Source organism: Electrophorus electricus, chromosome 3, assembly GCF_013358815.1.
Source record: "Electrophorus electricus isolate fEleEle1 chromosome 3, fEleEle1.pri, whole genome shotgun sequence".
NCBI classification, from domain to species: Eukaryota; Metazoa; Chordata; class Actinopteri; order Gymnotiformes; family Gymnotidae; genus Electrophorus; species Electrophorus electricus.
In genome coordinates this window covers 10324768-10342562 of record NC_049537.1, presented here as the reverse complement: position 1 = coordinate 10342562, position 17795 = coordinate 10324768, and the positions used below count along the sequence as shown (strand labels likewise).

At 42.2% G+C, this 17795-nt stretch overlaps 1 protein-coding gene across 1 annotated transcript; it reads right to left on the bottom strand.

The window, feature by feature from the left end:
* Positions 1-1884: 1884 nt before the first annotated feature.
* Positions 1885-12235, bottom strand: txnrd3 (thioredoxin reductase 3). The gene is made up of 17 exons (XM_027016764.2): positions 12016-12235; positions 11686-11805; positions 10671-10731; positions 9037-9146; positions 8411-8518; positions 8158-8230; positions 7931-8050; positions 7371-7513; positions 6864-6979; positions 6031-6256; positions 5844-5936; positions 5618-5694; positions 4872-5028; positions 4631-4738; positions 4272-4367; positions 3478-3612; positions 1885-3353 (listed from the first exon to the last, which is right to left on the bottom strand). The coding sequence occupies exons 2-17, from the start codon at positions 11800-11802 to the stop codon at positions 3291-3293; spliced, it is 1803 nt and encodes a 600-aa protein (XP_026872565.2). The 5' UTR covers positions 11803-11805; positions 12016-12235; the 3' UTR covers positions 1885-3290.
* Between the last annotated feature and the right edge of the window lie 5560 nt (positions 12236-17795).

Here is a 17795-nt window from a genome sequence, read left to right as displayed (position 1 = left end):
TTTAATTGTTATGGTCCCCCAGCACTCTCCAAAGTGAATTCTTCTAATATAGGAGATTTCCTAATATAGGAGGATGCACTTTTAAATTTGACTATGGTGCTTTTATATAGTGATTTTATCTTCACTTCTTCATTTATTACTTCAATAATTTCAAGCCTGAATTGAGCCAATGCCATATTTGTATGTTCTGTTAACCAGATAAACCTCTAAATCGTGAAGCACAGAAAACTTCAAAGCACATTTTTAACATTTCACAAACTGCTGAAACACAGCAACAGGTGGCGATAGAGGATTAGTAATGTTGAACGAATGGAGTACGACTACAGTGAAACGGAATTCTTTGAACTAACCCAAGCCAAATGAAAAAGGAAGTTAGCTCTGTCCTATTATACAGAAGGGACTCTTGGGACACTTCCGTGTTTCATCACAAACTACACTTATCATTATGCAATTTCCCTGAATGGCCAAACTTAAAAAGGAGGCCTCCACTTTCAGATTTAGTCCACTTTGCCTAAATATACTATTGTGATGCACATAGCCTACACAACTAGCTAAATTATTGTCTTAAAAGATATTGCAGTTGTGCCTCTCATACAATGTCAATGGACTAATGATTGCAAGGCTATGGAAAAAAGCAGGAGCCTAGTAGAATAGATAATTATCATTTTGGCTTCAGTACTATTATCAGATTGTTACATTACTAAATCATGATAATCTTGCAATGCCTGATAAATTAGTCTCCAATATAAACATAATTACAGTATCTCCATTACAAATGACTATGTGACTGGGAAGCCAAACTCACAATGACTATGCATCTAGTACTACTGTGTGAGGATGGTGTGGGCCTGAACAAAATTGATAGTGACAGGAAAGGTGACTTTATCCACCCATTTATAATTTGCATTACTACCACATTAACAAATTTTAAAAAACAACAACCAAAACCCCAAGCTCTTGTAAAGAGCCTGTGTAAGTTCAGATTAGAGCTGATTATATAAGTCAGCCACAAAATAAATGTCTGCATGTCTTATTTTTTCTAACAGATCTACTTCAAACTGTCTGAAGCAGAAAGTATTCTTGGAACTCTTAGGCCTCGGATCTGTAAATTTCAAATGGAGTCACCAATTTCCTGTCCTTAAAAATATGGAGACGTCTGATATGCAATCACATTAGAAGCAAGTTTAGGAAAGGTCCTGGACATTCACAAAAGACAGATAGAAATATAAGATAGCTAACTCACACACGCGTGCTTCACACTAGTCAAGTCTCATCTGATATTTAGACCTATGAGCACAGTCACAAATAACCAACTGAATGAAATCAGATGAAAAGGATCCAATATATCATTAGACAGCCAGGTTCCTGTGATGTTTGTAAATTAACACAGCACTACTTCACAGGCACAGGTGTGTAGGGCTTTGTTAGAGTCCTGGAATTGAATAAGTGTTTTAGATCTGTTCGTATAATTGGAAGCATGCAAATATTCATTCACCACCATGAAAGGCAAGGTTGGGATACACTTCTCCGTCATATTCCCTGGCCTATGAGAACATATTTAAGAAGCATGTATCCATTATTTAGAAATAAAGCCATCTGTATATTTAATGTATTATAGTGATTGCAGTGTCAGGAGCAGTTCATAGAATTCTTGACTTAAAACGTCAGCTTGGTTTCTGAGGCAGAAGCGGTAGAAGCGCTGGGGGTTACAAACCAAGCTTTTGGTTTCGCATGGCAGGTATGTGTCTAAAATTGCTGCAAAAGCAAGATAATCCTTGCAAATATTCATTCTAAATATCTTGGTAATTTGGGAAATATATTGTGCTTTCCACAGGTGTGTTGCAGATGTTATATAAAATATACATTCACACCTCAAGACACAGATGGTGCATATACCTTTAATAAAGTTAATTACTCAGAAAACAATGTAATTATAGAAAGACTGGCTTTTTCACTTGCCAGGTATTGCTGCGAAGTGACAGCACATCAGCACTTTTAGATTTAATGAGTCCTATAGCTACCAGAGGGATACATACATAGTCCAGAAAAAAGCTGCAAGTTCACATACACACAATCACTTTAAATAGTTTTACTATTTTGTTTTAAATAGCAACAATCAGGTTATGCAAAATGTGGACATTTAAGTACATTGGTAAGCATTACCAACCAAAGATAACTGAACATACATCCTTTTTTATATGTATTGGAGACTTATTTGTACAAATGCGTATCTACATGCAACTTTTGGTTTGAGCTTTGGTAAGAAGTGAGAAGACTAAGATTAAATGTTCGACACTGAGGTTGTTCAGTCCAATATTCAACCTGTAAATAATCTAAGGCTGGAATGCATGTATTGAGACAATACCAAATGAAGACAAACAATGCACACCCAGACAAAAATAGACTTTTATCATTAAATAAAAAAGGGCCCAGTTCCCAAAAATGCAGTAGTGTAGACGCTAATGTTGCAAAAGCAAACAAAGGATGTTTTATACACATCTAGACTGAGTCATAACTGTGAAGCAACTTTAAAAGGGAATCATCAAGAGTGTAGTAGAGTTCAGGCCATGGCTGAGGATGATCCCAACACTACAGTATTTTTGGGAAACCGGTAGGCCCTGGCTGTGAGCCTATAAATGAGCATGTCAGTTGTGTGTGTGTGTGTGTGTGTGTGTGTGTGTGTGTGTGTGTGTGTGTGTATGTATATATGAAATATTCTTTTCACCTCTCAAGTCTAAGCACAGATCATCAGTTCTAGCCCACCTCAGTGTTTGGGTTAAGAGCTAAAACGTCACATAGCACCACAAGCTTACTCGTGTGTGTCAAAAGCACACGTCTGCTCCCGTGCATTTGCGACTCAGACTCGGAGGGTTCGGAGCAGCAGAGTAACCCCGCTGTTCAACAGGCTGTCCTCAAATACTTCAGCATCTCTAGCTCTCCTCTAGCAGGGCCAAAGACAACCGAACCCAGTCATCTGACCCACATGCTCCAAAACAGAGCTTAAGAGCTTAGAGTGGGATTGGGTAGTTAAATCAGACATAAGCTTCCCCCTGCCCAAATGAATGCTGACTGCCCTCTATTAAATGGACTCTCCAGCGCACTCAAAAAGCTTTTGTCCAATTCTGTCATTTTGTCGTTTCTGAGCTCTAGACTGCATTAGCTGGTTGGGGGGGAGGAGAGCGTTGAGGAACTGGTCCAAGGATGGACAGGATCAGTATAACCTGCATAAACCAGCACGAAGCAGCTTATGTGGTTGTTAGGACAGCCTGTTAAACTAGCAGGGCTTAACCTCAGCAGCCTGCCTGCGTGATGTCGCCACCAGAACTCTTGGTCACCTCCATGGTTGTGAAAATCTAGAGAGAATTGAGGAAAAAAAATAAAAATATCACAAAAGCCACCCCCCCTAAAAGCCCCAACAAAAAATACATTAAAAATCTCTCTCTCGCTCTCTCTCTAGCCAACCACACATGCACGCACCTCAGCGCAGGTAGGATGTATGCCAATGGTTGTGTCCAGCTGTTCCTTAGTGATTCCACATTTCATGGCAGCACCGAAGCCCTGAGTCACCTCCCCAGCATTAGGGCCCAGATAGTGGAACCCAATCACACGTTCCTACACACAAACACACATGGTACCAGTACTCTTGCTGGTGTGTTCATGAGTTACAGAGCATCGTCAACAAATTAATGAACGATGGTAAAAGGCATAATGGGTCATCCAATCAGCTTCTGGCTAGTATGCAGTTTTAACTGGACAGTCACACCAATGGTCATCAGTTGCAGTGCCTCTGTAATTGGCCATCATCTCTGGAACATGCCGCTGCTCAGCGTTCTGGCAGAACTCCTGATTCTCACAACTTTTTGACTTTTGTTTGTGTTTCACAATAAACCTTTTGTTTGTTTTTGACCATTGTTTAAAAAAAAAAAAAAAAAGAAAGATGATTTTGAGCCATGTTAAGCAGTAAGATTTTTAGTCAGGCCAAAAATCCATCAGGCTGTGAACACACTTGTTGTCACAATGTGATGGAAAGGAAATCATATTTAGGAGTAGCAGTCACCTCCCAACCCTCAGACATGAAAACCTTAGTCACTCAGAGCTAAAAAGGCAGGTGTGGTTTTCATCAGGCTTCTCCAGGTAAGCAGAGCCCAGGGCACCCCAGGTGCCGCATTCCCTGTGGAGGTGGCCACGCCCTTGGGCACATTAGGCTCACCAAAAGGAGGAGCTGCTCAGCCTGAAAACAGACGGGTAAGAAATGATACTAGTTCACTCACATTGTCTAACTTGTGGCAGATGATCTTGGCATAGCTCCTGTTGTTGTCCCTGTTGGGCACAGTAAACTCCAGAGGCCAAAAGAGGCTGTGATAAACCTGAACACAATGTATTATCAAACAGATGAAATTCCAGAAAAACACTCACACAAAGAATAATAAAGAGAACATTCATATAGACACCCACAAACTACCTTTGCGGTGACACACACACACACACACACACACACACACACACACACACACACACACACACACACACACACACACACACACACACACACACACACACACACACACACACACACACACACACACACACACACACACACACACACACACACACACACACACACACACACCTCTAGATTTTCTTGTCCATATAGCTCTACAGCCTTCTCCTCAGGGAGGCCACAGCTTCCGTACTCCAGAGGAGTGAACACCGTGGTAGGAACATTAACATAGTCACACTGCAAAACACACATACACCCACCCACATCAGCAGGAGGTCCTCCACAGCAATGATTTGTCTTGTGTAAAAGAAAAACAAACATCAATCCCAAGTGGCTGTGTTGTGGGTCTGAAGCCAAGACGTGCAAGCACCTTGGTGGCGGAGCCGCTGTATAGCCTCCGTGCCAGCAGCCTGCCAGCCTGAATAGCCACAGGCGTGAGCTCCCACTTGCCCTCCAGGATGTCACCGATGGCGTAGATGTGGGGAACGTTGGTCTGTTCCTCGTCGTTCACCGGGATCTTCCCATTCCTCAAGAAAGCACAGTTTCCCCACAACTTGAATTTCCACACACAGAACGACCACGAAAATGAAAGGTTAATGAACAACTCCTGCATCTGGGATGCTGCCATTTCATCTGTTCATTCTGACTAAGCAGAATTTGCTTCACAAAAAGACACTGCTGCTCTGCTTGGTACTAGCAGCAGACTTAAAGGAAGGCGGTGGTGATTCATGCATGTATGGAGTAAGTGTCGGAGAAACCGATGGCTCGTGGAGTCACATGACTGCAGTCAGATCATTACATGCTGCTCTAATCTCCTGCTCGGGAGATTCGTCAGACAACTCATCTTAAATGCTGGACTGACTGATGCATGCACGCCTCACCTCCCACACCCTCTCGAACCAAACGAACCCAGTTGCCACAGTAAACCTGATAGCTGAAACTTAATTTAGCTAGAAACTCTACCCCTGCATTGCTGCTGGGTTGTCCATACTGCTGAATCACAGTGACTCTCTGGCCACAGCTCTCCACTGAATGTGGGGAAGGAGCTACAAGAACAATAGCCAATAAGGAAGTGGAAGAGAATGATCTACAGTTAATGGAAAAGGACAAGCTTACTTTGGGTTAACCTTCACTCCAGCTTTATCAAGACCAATCTTTTCAGTGCAGGCATCACGACCAACTGCTATCAATACCTAAGAGAGGAGACAGAGAGGGGCTTGTTAATAATTTACAAATGTATCCTGGAGAGGGAAGAAAAAAAAAAAAAAAAAAAAAAACATAAAACAGGGAATTGCAGGAAGTTAAACACAGGTGGCATCGTCAGTGTATATTTCACACTTACTGTGTTGTATTCTCCTTCAATAATCTCACCAGTCTCTGTGGATTTGGCAGTCACTTTCAATCTGCCAGGAGTGCCTGGCTCAAGCTCCTCCACCTGAAACACACACACTTCATAAGGGCAGGCAGACATGAGCTCCCTCATTCATTATACAACCCTTTACTTTACTGAAGCTGTCTGACAAACCTACCTTAACAGGTACAAATTTCCTGAGGAATTTGACCCCATGTGTCTCCATATAGTCCCCTGCACGGTCGGCCATTTCCTGGTCAAAGCCTCGCAACAGAATCGAGCGTACCATAATGGTCACATCCAGGCCCAGGCCAGCCAGGAACCCACCACACTCCAGGGAAACGTATGACGCTCCAACCACTAGTGTCTTACCAGGACAGTAGGGTAAGGAGAACAGGTCATCACTGTGATGGTGGGAGAGAGCACAAACAGCTCAGGACACAAGCAAAAAGACAAGCAAGTGCACGCACTCATGCACCCCCCCCCCAACACATGCCTTCTGATAACAGTACAGCAACAGCTTAGAACACCTCAAAGCAGCAAATGCCTGATTCTTGCCGAACTTCCGAATTTGAGGAACAACATGAGGTAAACTGCAGCTTACGCAACATCCTGCAATGCAGGCAATGCACGCGAGCCATCAAGAGACTACTCTCAATGTGGAGCGCCCATCTCTCCCTCAAATCCATGTTGTCGTCATTCCACCACTCTTCTGAACATGCTTTCTGTACTTGTGTGTCAATCATTCATTCAGATTGCCTTCTGAAGTGTGTCTGCGTAGATCCGTACGTGAAGCCATGGGTGCAGGCCTTTCAGCAAAGCGTGTCCTTGAGCTCCTGCAGTGCCTGGGGCTTCCAGAGCTACTATCCCCAGGGCCAGGCCAGTTTAACTAAGCTCCACGCTAAAGCTTCACATGCCCCCCTCAGAGACGGCAGTTTATCTGCGTGCGTGTGCGCGCTGCGAGAGACCAGTGCCCTCCCGCTGTCTCCCTGTAATGAGCACCACACTCGCCTGGTGATGCAGTACTCTTTGTCTCCGGGGATGCCCAGGTAGCGCGGCCGCTCTCCTGTGGCCAGCACAAACCTGGCCGCCGTGTAGAACGTCTCCTTGCCTCTCTTGTTTGTGGCCTGTGGGGAGTGCACAGACAAAGCACTGTTTAATAAACAAGCTCCACTTTCACACCAGCCTTTCATTACTTGATCACTTAATCGTTGACTTGATGCGCTATGGAATTACAATCAAGCTAATTAAAAAAAAAAGAAAAAGGATACCAACATCAACACAAATGACATCTCCCAGCTTCAAAAGGGCAAATAAGATGGGCCTTTTGCAGCCACTGCCACACTACAGTGAGGATTAAACTAACCAACCAATAAACAGGGTAGTGTGTAGCATATGCAGTCTTTGTGAGACAGTGCAAATGCCTCATTGAAGCCTTTACATGCGGCTGGGACCCCAGGAGAAACGCTGGATCTGCACTAGGATTAAGGGTGTTCAGCTCACGTGGAAAACACTCACCTTGATTTTGTGTGGTTCCACAAACTCAGCGTAAGCATTGACGTAGTTGACATTCTTGTTTCGCAGAGAGACTCGATAGCCCCAGTTCAGAGAGCCGATGTAATTATTCACTGCAGTCTTCATGGTCTCCCAGTTATGACTCACTACAACATCATTCGAGCACTCAGATTTTTAACATGCCAAAAAAGAATTGGTTCTATAAAAGTGACTCAGTGTAGAGAAATCTTGTACAACTTTATCACAACCCACATATTAAGAACTATTCCTGTTTTAGAAACTCATCTACTTGGAAATTACAGATTCACTGACAATTCTTTCAATGGCTCAATAGTATTGCCACACATTCTTGCAATTTGACCTCTGTACTTAAGAGAAGATTACAATGAACATGTTCATCCACTACCTGTGGATCTATAGTGGTGTGAGTCACCTTGCCACACGTCTCTCTCTAGTTACACCACCAGCATGCATGGCAGGCTACAGGCACTGACAGACATCGTCATGGGCGGTCTGGTGAAGCTCGGCTCTGTGCGGGCTGACACGCGGGCTTGGCGTCTCACCTTGCTCACTGAACTCCCAGCCAAGGCTGCGGGCGTCCTGAAGTGCAGTGCGCAGCAGGGCGGTCTGGTGCATCAGCTTCTTAGGAATGCAGCCCACATTCACGCAGGTGCCACCCAGACCTGGACAAGTCAGACAGACAGTTACACTCACAGAAGTGGAGGGGTAACTATGGCTTTGATTGCCATGCTGTGTTGTGACCCTTAAGTCCATGGCCAGCACTGCCTACCCCAGGAAGTGCCCTTAGGTGTAGGGACGACATAATCCAGAACCATGACCTTCTTCCCCAAGGATGCGGATTCCTGTTGAACAAATATTCAGGAACACGTTTAACACAAGCCAAGTGGGAAATATAAGTAACACCAAGAGGATTTAACACCAGGCTGAAAAAGGAGAGTATAGGACACTTATAATGGAGTGCATGGGTGTGCATATTTTCTGGACACACATGCGTATGGGGGCCGGGGGGGTGTAGATCTCACCTTTGAGCAGGCCAGGCCTCCAGAGCCACCTCCTATCACGATGAGGTCATAATCATACGACTCGCTTTCCGCGGCCAGCAGCTGCTGGAGGTGGCCATCTTTATGTGCCTGTTACCATGACAACCAGGGAACTAATTACCATAGGCACAATACCCCTTATCGCTGCGGGTTTATCATAATAAGTGTGCTCATGTATCATTCATTCCAATTACAAAGGTCTTTCTCGCTCATTGCTTTAAAGTAGAGCTTTAAAAGGGCGCATATCTGCACTGCCGCCTAGCAAAGCTGCAGGACAGAAGACTGGGGCGAAAGAAGAGAATCGACTGTCAGATTTTAAGACATTAACATGTTGGCTACATGAAATAGAAATGAATGTTACTGTCTACTGCCTGTCTCAGTAATAAATCAAGAGCTCCAGGGATTGCTTATTAATTGTTACCAGAATATTAGCCTTTACAATTCTGGTATTACACAAATTAGTTTTCTTTTATTGTATTCTGTGAGAATCCAGACCAGCTCAGTGTTCCTGAAAACTGCTTTGTGGGCGTTTTTAACGAACAGTGGCACCAACATGAAACAGCAAACCTAAGGTTTGGTCAAAATCCTATTTCAGTAGTGGCTGCTACCTGTACAGTCTTGTCGCAGCCTCCAATGTGGGTCTTGTTGATGAAAACGCTGGGGACAGTCTTCTGCCCAGTCATCGCATGCAGCACATCCTGGTAGCTGGAGCCATCATCTAGAACACATACCACAGACAGACGCCACTGAGTACGGCTGCGCAGACTCCAGTGCGCAGACCCCGGCCTCCACTACAGTGATAAAGAACACCAGGAGTCATGCAGAGTCACCGTCGGAAATTGGCTGATGGAGCCAAAGTGTTACACTACATAGCTTGAGACACCTCTTCCCCAAAGATCACTTTTTTTCCATACATGCAGTCACATACATGCAGAAGTTAAACAAAGAATTATGACACGTGTGAAAGGTGAACCATTACGCTGCTGAAAAACTGCTAAGGTCCCCATAGTATTATGCTGCACCTGCAGGCCTATGCACTAGCTAAGCAGCTATGTACATCATTCTTGTTACACTTAGTTCTGTGCAGAGCAGCTAAAAGGGATGCACTTTAGCCACTTTAACAGGGACACACTGCTCCAGCAGTAAAAGTGAGTATGACGAGCTTTCCTCTGAAAATTACAAGAGCACATTCGCTGAACACAGCACCAGCTGGGTAAAACGCTGCACCAGCTGACCAACAGACAGCAGTGTTTGCGGGAGTTCTGTGCAATGCAGAAAACGCGGGTGCGCAGAGATAAAGTGAAAAGCAAAAATGAGCAGCACTGAGAAAACAGAGGGAGGTGAAGTGAGAAAAGGAGGTGAAGTGAGACGGCACAGTGGGGAAGGGTGAGGAAGAAGGAAGACTGATTTGAGAGTTCATGGCCTAAAGGAGGAAGAGGGGAAAAAAAAAAAGCCATGGATTGTTGCCAAGCAGAATGAGAATGACTCAGCAAGATTTCACTCAATCAGCTGCAGAAGCTGCACACAAACCTGAAGTGACTTTTGGACCTGTTAATTCCATATTGGGTTAAATGCTGGTGTTTTTCACATAGCTTTCAATGTGCACAGTAATTCAGTCAATAGCTTCTTTTCTTTCTACATGCTTATCTGTACAGAAAGCCAAATCGCAGGCTGAAAACACAGAAAAAAATTTTTTCTGTGGAAATTAAAGCCCAACAGGCCAAAAAGAGCACATTGATAAGCATACTGGACACATTCAACATTTAAGTTAAAATAAAAGCCAAAGAAGAGAACCAATATTCTGCTGACATGACTACTGTGTACAGAACATCCAGTGCTTGTGAGACCATCTCAGGCAGTGCATTCTTACACAAAGCCTAACTAATGCATGTTTGACACAACAGAAGCAGCTCAAGGCCTGGCATATGCCTGTGCACTGCATCAGTCAGCCCAGCAAAATCTGAAAGAAGTAAAGACCTACAGAGCCTTAGAAAAGACAGCATCAGTTACTCAACAGAAATAGTGAAGCTGAAATCTCATTACACCAATGAGAGTTATGCCAGTCACACCCCAAGTAATTTCCCCAAATAAATACCCCCATATTTATCAAAAACCATTAATAAAAAAATATGTATTTATATAAATGTCTAAAGACTTGTTTAACCACACAAGCTTTTATAGTATTCAGTTTTACTTAACAAATCATACAATTATACAATTACAATGCATGCCCGTTACTTACCCATCAAATCCAGTTCTATGGCATTACACTTCACATTCAGTTCTTTAAAGAGCTCTTTCACCTAAAACAAGATCAAACACTTTACAAGCCTACACACTATTAATATAACGTGGTTATTAGTGTAATTTTCATGAAGTTTTACATTTCGTGACAATAAAAAAACGAGTACTGAATTTATTTTTTCCAAGGTGAGCCATGTTAACTTTAGTCACCACTGACCGTCCACTCGGTCAAGGAATTTGTTTTAAGGACGTTTAACAAAACTTAAGTGTAAACTTGCGTTTAACCGTAGATTAACTTGTGTTTGAAAACACCTTAGACAACTCTTGTCTTAAAAATGACTGTTTTAGAAATTATTCTTCTTCCCCTGCTCTACTCCCTCAGAAATTGCCATTCACAGGAATGCAATTTGACTTGAAACTCGCAAAGAAGTGTAGCCGTTATCCGGTGTAACCTACGAAAAGCGGGCGATGGCCGGAGGCTCTGTGGCGAAAGCCCGGCAGCCTAGCTGACTAACGGCAGCCACCGGGCATTCTGACGTTAACGGCCGCTCCACAGCAGACCCCGCTGCCGGGTCACGTTCAGGCTAACCGGCTCCCGTCAGTGAGCGCAACGGCCCCTTTACGGCGGCACTGTCGCTTGAGACCTTTTCAACGCCTGTGGCGTAGCTGTCAGCAATGATGTAACGGGACACTCGGCTAGACAGCTAGCAACCAATATTTCCTGTCAGTTTGTATTCGACGTGGGACGCCTTTCATAATCAACATGTCCCACAACACAAACCGTAACTTTCCGTATCCCAGCGCATGCTACAATTTACAACGCGACGCCATTTCTCGCAAGACTGCAGGCTAGCTATCGCAGTCCGCTAACGCTAGCCATGACACAACTGGCCTCTTATGAAATATTGGTCCATAAAGCCGTTCATATGTAATATTTTCATTATTTGTTTTTGTGATATGAAAACGTAATAAAAATCATTTAAAAACACCAAGCTAACCAACGAAACACTTACCTTGTTACAGTAGGGACAGTAGCTCTTACTGAAGACTACAACAAGATTCGAGTCTATAAGTTCCTGTATTCGGGCTTTAATCCGACTGCGACTCGCTTCGTTCTCTACTGGTGGCATGATCTGATAAAAGAAGACTTGTTTCGATTCTTTAAATCTGAGTTAAGTTGAATACACCAACCTATCAAGTCAGCCAACCGGAAAGCTAGCTGGCTAGCTAGCTAGCCGGCTATGCAAAGTTTACCAAGAACTCTCTATACTGCTTCCTGGTACGGATACTACAGTAACGTGATTGCAAAAGAACAAGAATATGTATAGCTACAAAAGACAAACCTATCAAACGACTGACAGTGAAACGAAAGCGTTAGCTATTGCATTACTCCACTGTCACTTTCGCTCCAACTCAGACGACCCGGCGGAATCCCGCGAAATATCTCGCGGATAAACTTTGTGCCTCCATATAAAGCTTAGGAATGACGTCACTCCGACTGCCTGGTCGTATTTCCAAACTTTCCCTATGCATATATCAAATTTTAATCAGAGAGTTACGCAGAATTCGTTCATATATAGAACATTTACTCCATAATCAGTGTAATGAAATTTAATTAAATTGCAAGAATAGGACCAACAGGCAAAAATTCAAGACAGCTAAAAACGATTCTGTTAGCGTAACACTACCACCTGGTGGTGGAAATAGACAAGTGGGTTTTTGCAATGGCTGGCATTAAGATGTAAAATGTCTGTCAACGCGTGATAAAACATCTCTCTATAATGTTACTTTTGCTTGGTTTTGTATTTAAAATGACTTTTACTTTGTATTCGGCTGCATTCAGTCAACAAAGTATTTTAGTTATTTTTATTTTTCTATTTTTTCATATATGCCATTGCAAGGTAATCCTGTGTGAATAGATTTTGGAATAGCCTACTGCAGATATAGAAAACCAAAAACCTTTCATCTTCATTAATTTAATTTAATTATTCAGCTAATTAAATATACAATGAACCTAAAGGGCTGGTTTTAAAATGGTACATTGGTAAATGGTGTCTATAAGTCAAAATAGACACTATTGATCTTTACCCTTAGACACATTACTTCTGCTCACCCAAACACCATATTGTGACGTAAATCAAATTAGAAGTTGTACAGCACTGCTCCCGTTCATTATAGTATGAAATAAAGGTGGTTAATCTTCAGCATTATGTGAGCAATGCTGTGATTAAACAGTATGTAGAATCCATCACTGTCAAGCCTTTGTTGGCATATTCTGGCCTCTCTGTGTTGCTTCTGAATTGGATCTCTGGTGGATGTAATTCTGTGGTTGTGTGTGCGCTGTAACATTGATAGAAAGAAGTCTTTTATTGTGTTCTGTGGCACAAATATTTTCATCTTTTTCCCCTTTATGTCAATGTGTCATATGAATCTGAACATTCTGCATTTTGTTTTTGAACTGTAGCCTACATACTGCTCATACATACTGTATAAACAGATGTTAAGGAAGATGCCTGATTTATCATTTGTATGTCTAATTTCAGTGACCATTTTAAAGCCGCTTTCTTAGAGGTCATGTCCACAGTTCTCAGATATATGCTCAGGATAATTAAGCTTTATTAGTGCAATAGTAAAATAGCATCCTCCAGGTTTCTTGGTATTTTTACTTGTGTAATCACCATGGACAAGTTATGAGTGTTTTAATAAGTAACCCTTTGTATTAAATATAGAAAAGGGCTTTTTTTTTCCAAAGTCCACACTGTGCTGAACCATAGTCAAACCACAGGCTGTGCAGGTAAGGCAGACAACCATATTGATTCCTTTTGGAAGGACCAAAATCTTTAATGCAATTAGGCCCATTGTGGCTGCCTTTGTGCTAGTCCTTTTTTGGCTGAGTGGCCACTCTATGAAACCTGTAATTTGGAATAAAGAGCTTGAGCCACTGATCAGCTACACAATTCAAGTACTGACAGAAACAAATAATAGAATACAGCACTTAGACACACAAAAAGCCAAGAAATGTTACAAATGAAGCAATTTTGTAGGCTCACAAAGGCAAGATAAGAACTCAAAAAATTACTGCACTTTCAGAGATTATGGTGAGAGCACATGTAGTGTTTTGACTGGTACAACATGAATGGTATAGATGTGAAATCCAGCAAGAGTCTAGGACTTTTTTGTTCAGGAGATTTCATTGGTCTACTCAATGATAATGGGCTTCATATTCAACTATGCAAACATTCACTACACACACACTATCATCACACTTTCATTAAGTACAATGTACTATTAGCGACTCTAAAAAACACTCAACTGCCAACACTTGAGTTTATTCATCCCTTTGTAGATTGATCCATTTGTTTATGTATTGCGAAGAAAAAGCAACAAAATAAGCAATGCAATGTATGGAGCCAGGCAGTATGTAACCGGGACTGGAGAGACAATGTGAAATACAATAATTACTGTTCAGTTCAGGAGTTGCTGTGTTATCCACTACACTCCATACCCCATGCGCCTGTGGGAATAGTTATAGGGACAGAAACTGGGATCCATTCATTCCAGTTCAAATCAATGGCTGATTCATCTTTCAACTTTCCTAGTCACATGACGATTTGTAACAGAGCTTTTCACTGAAATCTAAATGAATTTCCTTGATTTGTATTGCAGAAATTCATGACAGTGGCTAACACCTCTTCATTTAGGCACAATATGACGTTTGGCCATATAAACCAAATCAAAAGAGATTCCTCCTTCTGTGTCTGTAGTCTGTAACGATCTCAGTGAGGAATGCCTGGGCCACTGGTAAACCATCGACCTTCCCTCGTCTCGCCCTCCCTCTGTGTCTGTGCTGAGCCCCTGGCCTGCGAGCGCTCCTCTGTGGGGTCGATATCTTGTTACTGCGGCAGAATCAATTACCCCAATAACGCTGGAGGAAATGAGAGCCATTATGACAGGCCAATCCTCCTCTTCCTTCAAGCTGGTGACGGCCATTAAACTCGAGGCTTGGGCCGTGCTTCCGTTTCTCCTCACTGTTGTGCTGGCAGTGAAATGCGGGCGATTTCAAAGCCCGCATTCCTGCGGGCACAGGGTAAAGGAGTTAAACATCTCATCCATAAGCTCCATGTTTGCTATTGTTCTCCTCCTGTCGGACAAGCAGTGAACTCCAGAGAGGGCTTTAAGATCTGGGACTGTGTAACGAGAGAGCAGGACAGGAGAAGAAGGCTATATAATAGGCAAGGAAAGGTGAGGAAGAAGATGTCTTATTTGTAGAAAGGTTAAAAGATAACAGTAGTGTAGAAAGGCTATATTATGGGCATCATGGAGAAGAATGGCAAGGCTTTGGGTCCAAGATTTTTCATTCCCTTCTCCAGAAATGCAAACACACACACGTACACATATTTGTGCACTCATACACTACTAAAGGAGCATTATATCATTATAAACAGTATGTAGAGTGTTGACTCTAACAGGACGGTGAGGTTAGGGGACTGGTAGAAAACAGAGAAAACATCTGGTAACAGACTGGTAGGAAACATCTATAGTTATTCTATATACTTAAAAAATCTTAACTTAATCAGATAGCTGATTATAGTGAATTGGGAGTTAGGAGGCTGCAGATTGAACTCTGAACCAGCTGATGATTCCTTCAACATTCCTGTCAACATTCACATTTGTTAATGTTCCTTCCTTTACGTTTTAAATAATTTTTATATTTTGTATGTCACCACCTGTCAAGTGTGGGGAGGTTAGTGAAATCCCTTAAAGATGATCACAGAGTGCCACGTTGGCTTCAGTAAATTAGACAATTGGACAGTTATAATGAACAGAGAACTGTTATAATAAACAGAGAACAGGTACATTTTCTGGAATAGAATTCAAATTTCATTTTTGAAAAGTAGCTTGCAATATATCATTTTCTTTAAGGCTCATATATCTGTGTGTGAAAATCGGTGCTATCTCCTAATGTGCATTATTAATATGAAAGTAAAGTGTGGTCCAATATCAAAGATTTTCTTTTTTAAAAATTGGCTAGCTAGCTACGTAGCTATAAACTACAAAAAACAGAAAAATAAATGCAGCAGCTTTTCAGCAAGTGGGGAATTTATATATATATATATATATATATATATATATATATATATATATATATATATATATATATGTCTATATTTTATTTATTTATTTAAATTCCTCACTCACCCTCGGTGGTCTTTTTCCTTCAAGCTTGGGTCCTTTACCAGGTGCTTGGTTAGCCATTACTATTATGTCTGCCTATATCTAGAAGCCCCACAAGATTTTAGCATGGTCATTTTCCACCACCTTTGAGGGGGTATCGCACTTTGACCTTGGAACTTCCAGCCCAAAATCAGCACAGATGTTTCTGTATACTATGCCAACCACTTGGTTATGGCGTTCCATATATATTTTTCTTGCTAGCATATTGCATCCCAATGTTATGTGCTGGATTGTCTCAGGGGCATTTTTGCACAGCCTGTATCTAGGGTCCTGCCTGGTGTGTAGATCACAGCAACTATTGATCTTGTATTCAGAGCTTGTTCCTGTGCTGCCATAATTAGTGCCTCTGTGCTGCCTTGCAAACCAGCCTTTTCCAGCCATTGGTAGGATTTTACCATATCTGCTACTTGCACTATCTGCTGGTGGTACATACCGTGCAGGGGTTTATCCTCCCATGATGGTCCCTACTCCTTTTCATTCCCATTCTCTTCCTTGGCTTTCTGCTGTCTGAGGTATTCACTAAGCACTTCATCACTTGGGGCCATATTCCTGGCCTACTCCTGAATCTTGGCTGTTTCATCCTGGATAGCGGCTCTGATGCTCACTAATCCTCTGCCCCCATCGTTCTTAAGGGCTGTACGCTTAGTGTACAGTCTCAGAGTGCTAGATGTGAGATAAATCCCTCTGTGCATTGAGTGGAGTTTCCTTGTCTTGATGTCAATGGGTTCTATCTTCTACTTTGGCCAGATGATTATGCCAGCAGGGTTTCTGATGGCTGGTAGAGCGTAGGTGTTGATAGCCCTGATCTTGCTCTTCCCATTCAGCTTACTTCCTAGGACTTGCCTCACTCTTTGTAGGTGTGGGGAAAAAAAATAAAAAATTTATATATATATATATATAACTCACTCGCTACTTGAGTAGTCTAACTTTTGTACTTTTACTTGAGTGATTGTTATTTTAAAGTAACAGTACTTTTACTTGGGTTTTTGGATAATCTATCCACCTCTGTTCATAAGACATTTGACAGACTGCTGGCAGCAAACCTGGTTGCCAGATTGGAGAAAATGAACAGATTTTCTCTCTTGCACCATTCCATTAATTTATCAGTAGATTTCCCTGATGTATAAATCGCTTATAATTGTTCTGAAACTTACAACCAACTATTACAATGAACATCATCAATAAAAACTTTATCATCGTAAGCTCTCACATGCATACAGGTAGACTATTACAGGCACTTGAACAGACTTCTAGACTTTAGAAAGTAGAATGTGATGATGGTATTGGTATCTTGTTTGAGCTCTTTCGATTGTCTATTCGATTGTTGTATTGTTGTATTGAAGCAGAATACAGAGAAGTAATGAGGAGAGAGGGAGGTATAATCTCCACGACAACCCAACCATAGTCAAGCTGCTTCTGGCTGTGACGGGGAGAAATACTGTAGACTACTAAATGCACACAGAGAGCACCGTGCTACTGTTTCTCTCTCACACCAAAACAGATACAGAGACGAGGAGATATTGGAAAAGCCCATTATCAGGGAAATAACATTTAAATTCAGTTCAGATGTCATATTCTCACCAGCAATTACTCACTAAAAAAAAAACAATGTTTTTATGTGGAAAGGACACAAAATGGCGCCTTTCCTCACATTTTTATATATGGACAGGAAGAGCTTAGAGAAGACCCCATTTCATGGCCGTTATCGCAGGTGTAAGACTTAGAGCAAACCACAAAATCAATCGCAGTAAAAGACTTCATGCTGAGCGTTTGTTTACCAAAATCCTCTAAACTCAGAAAATGCATTTGGGACTTCAAGGCTCTGAGGGGGCAGTTTGGAGGAGCTTCTAGAAAGCTCGGAGGGCACTAGTCGTTCCACGGATGCAGC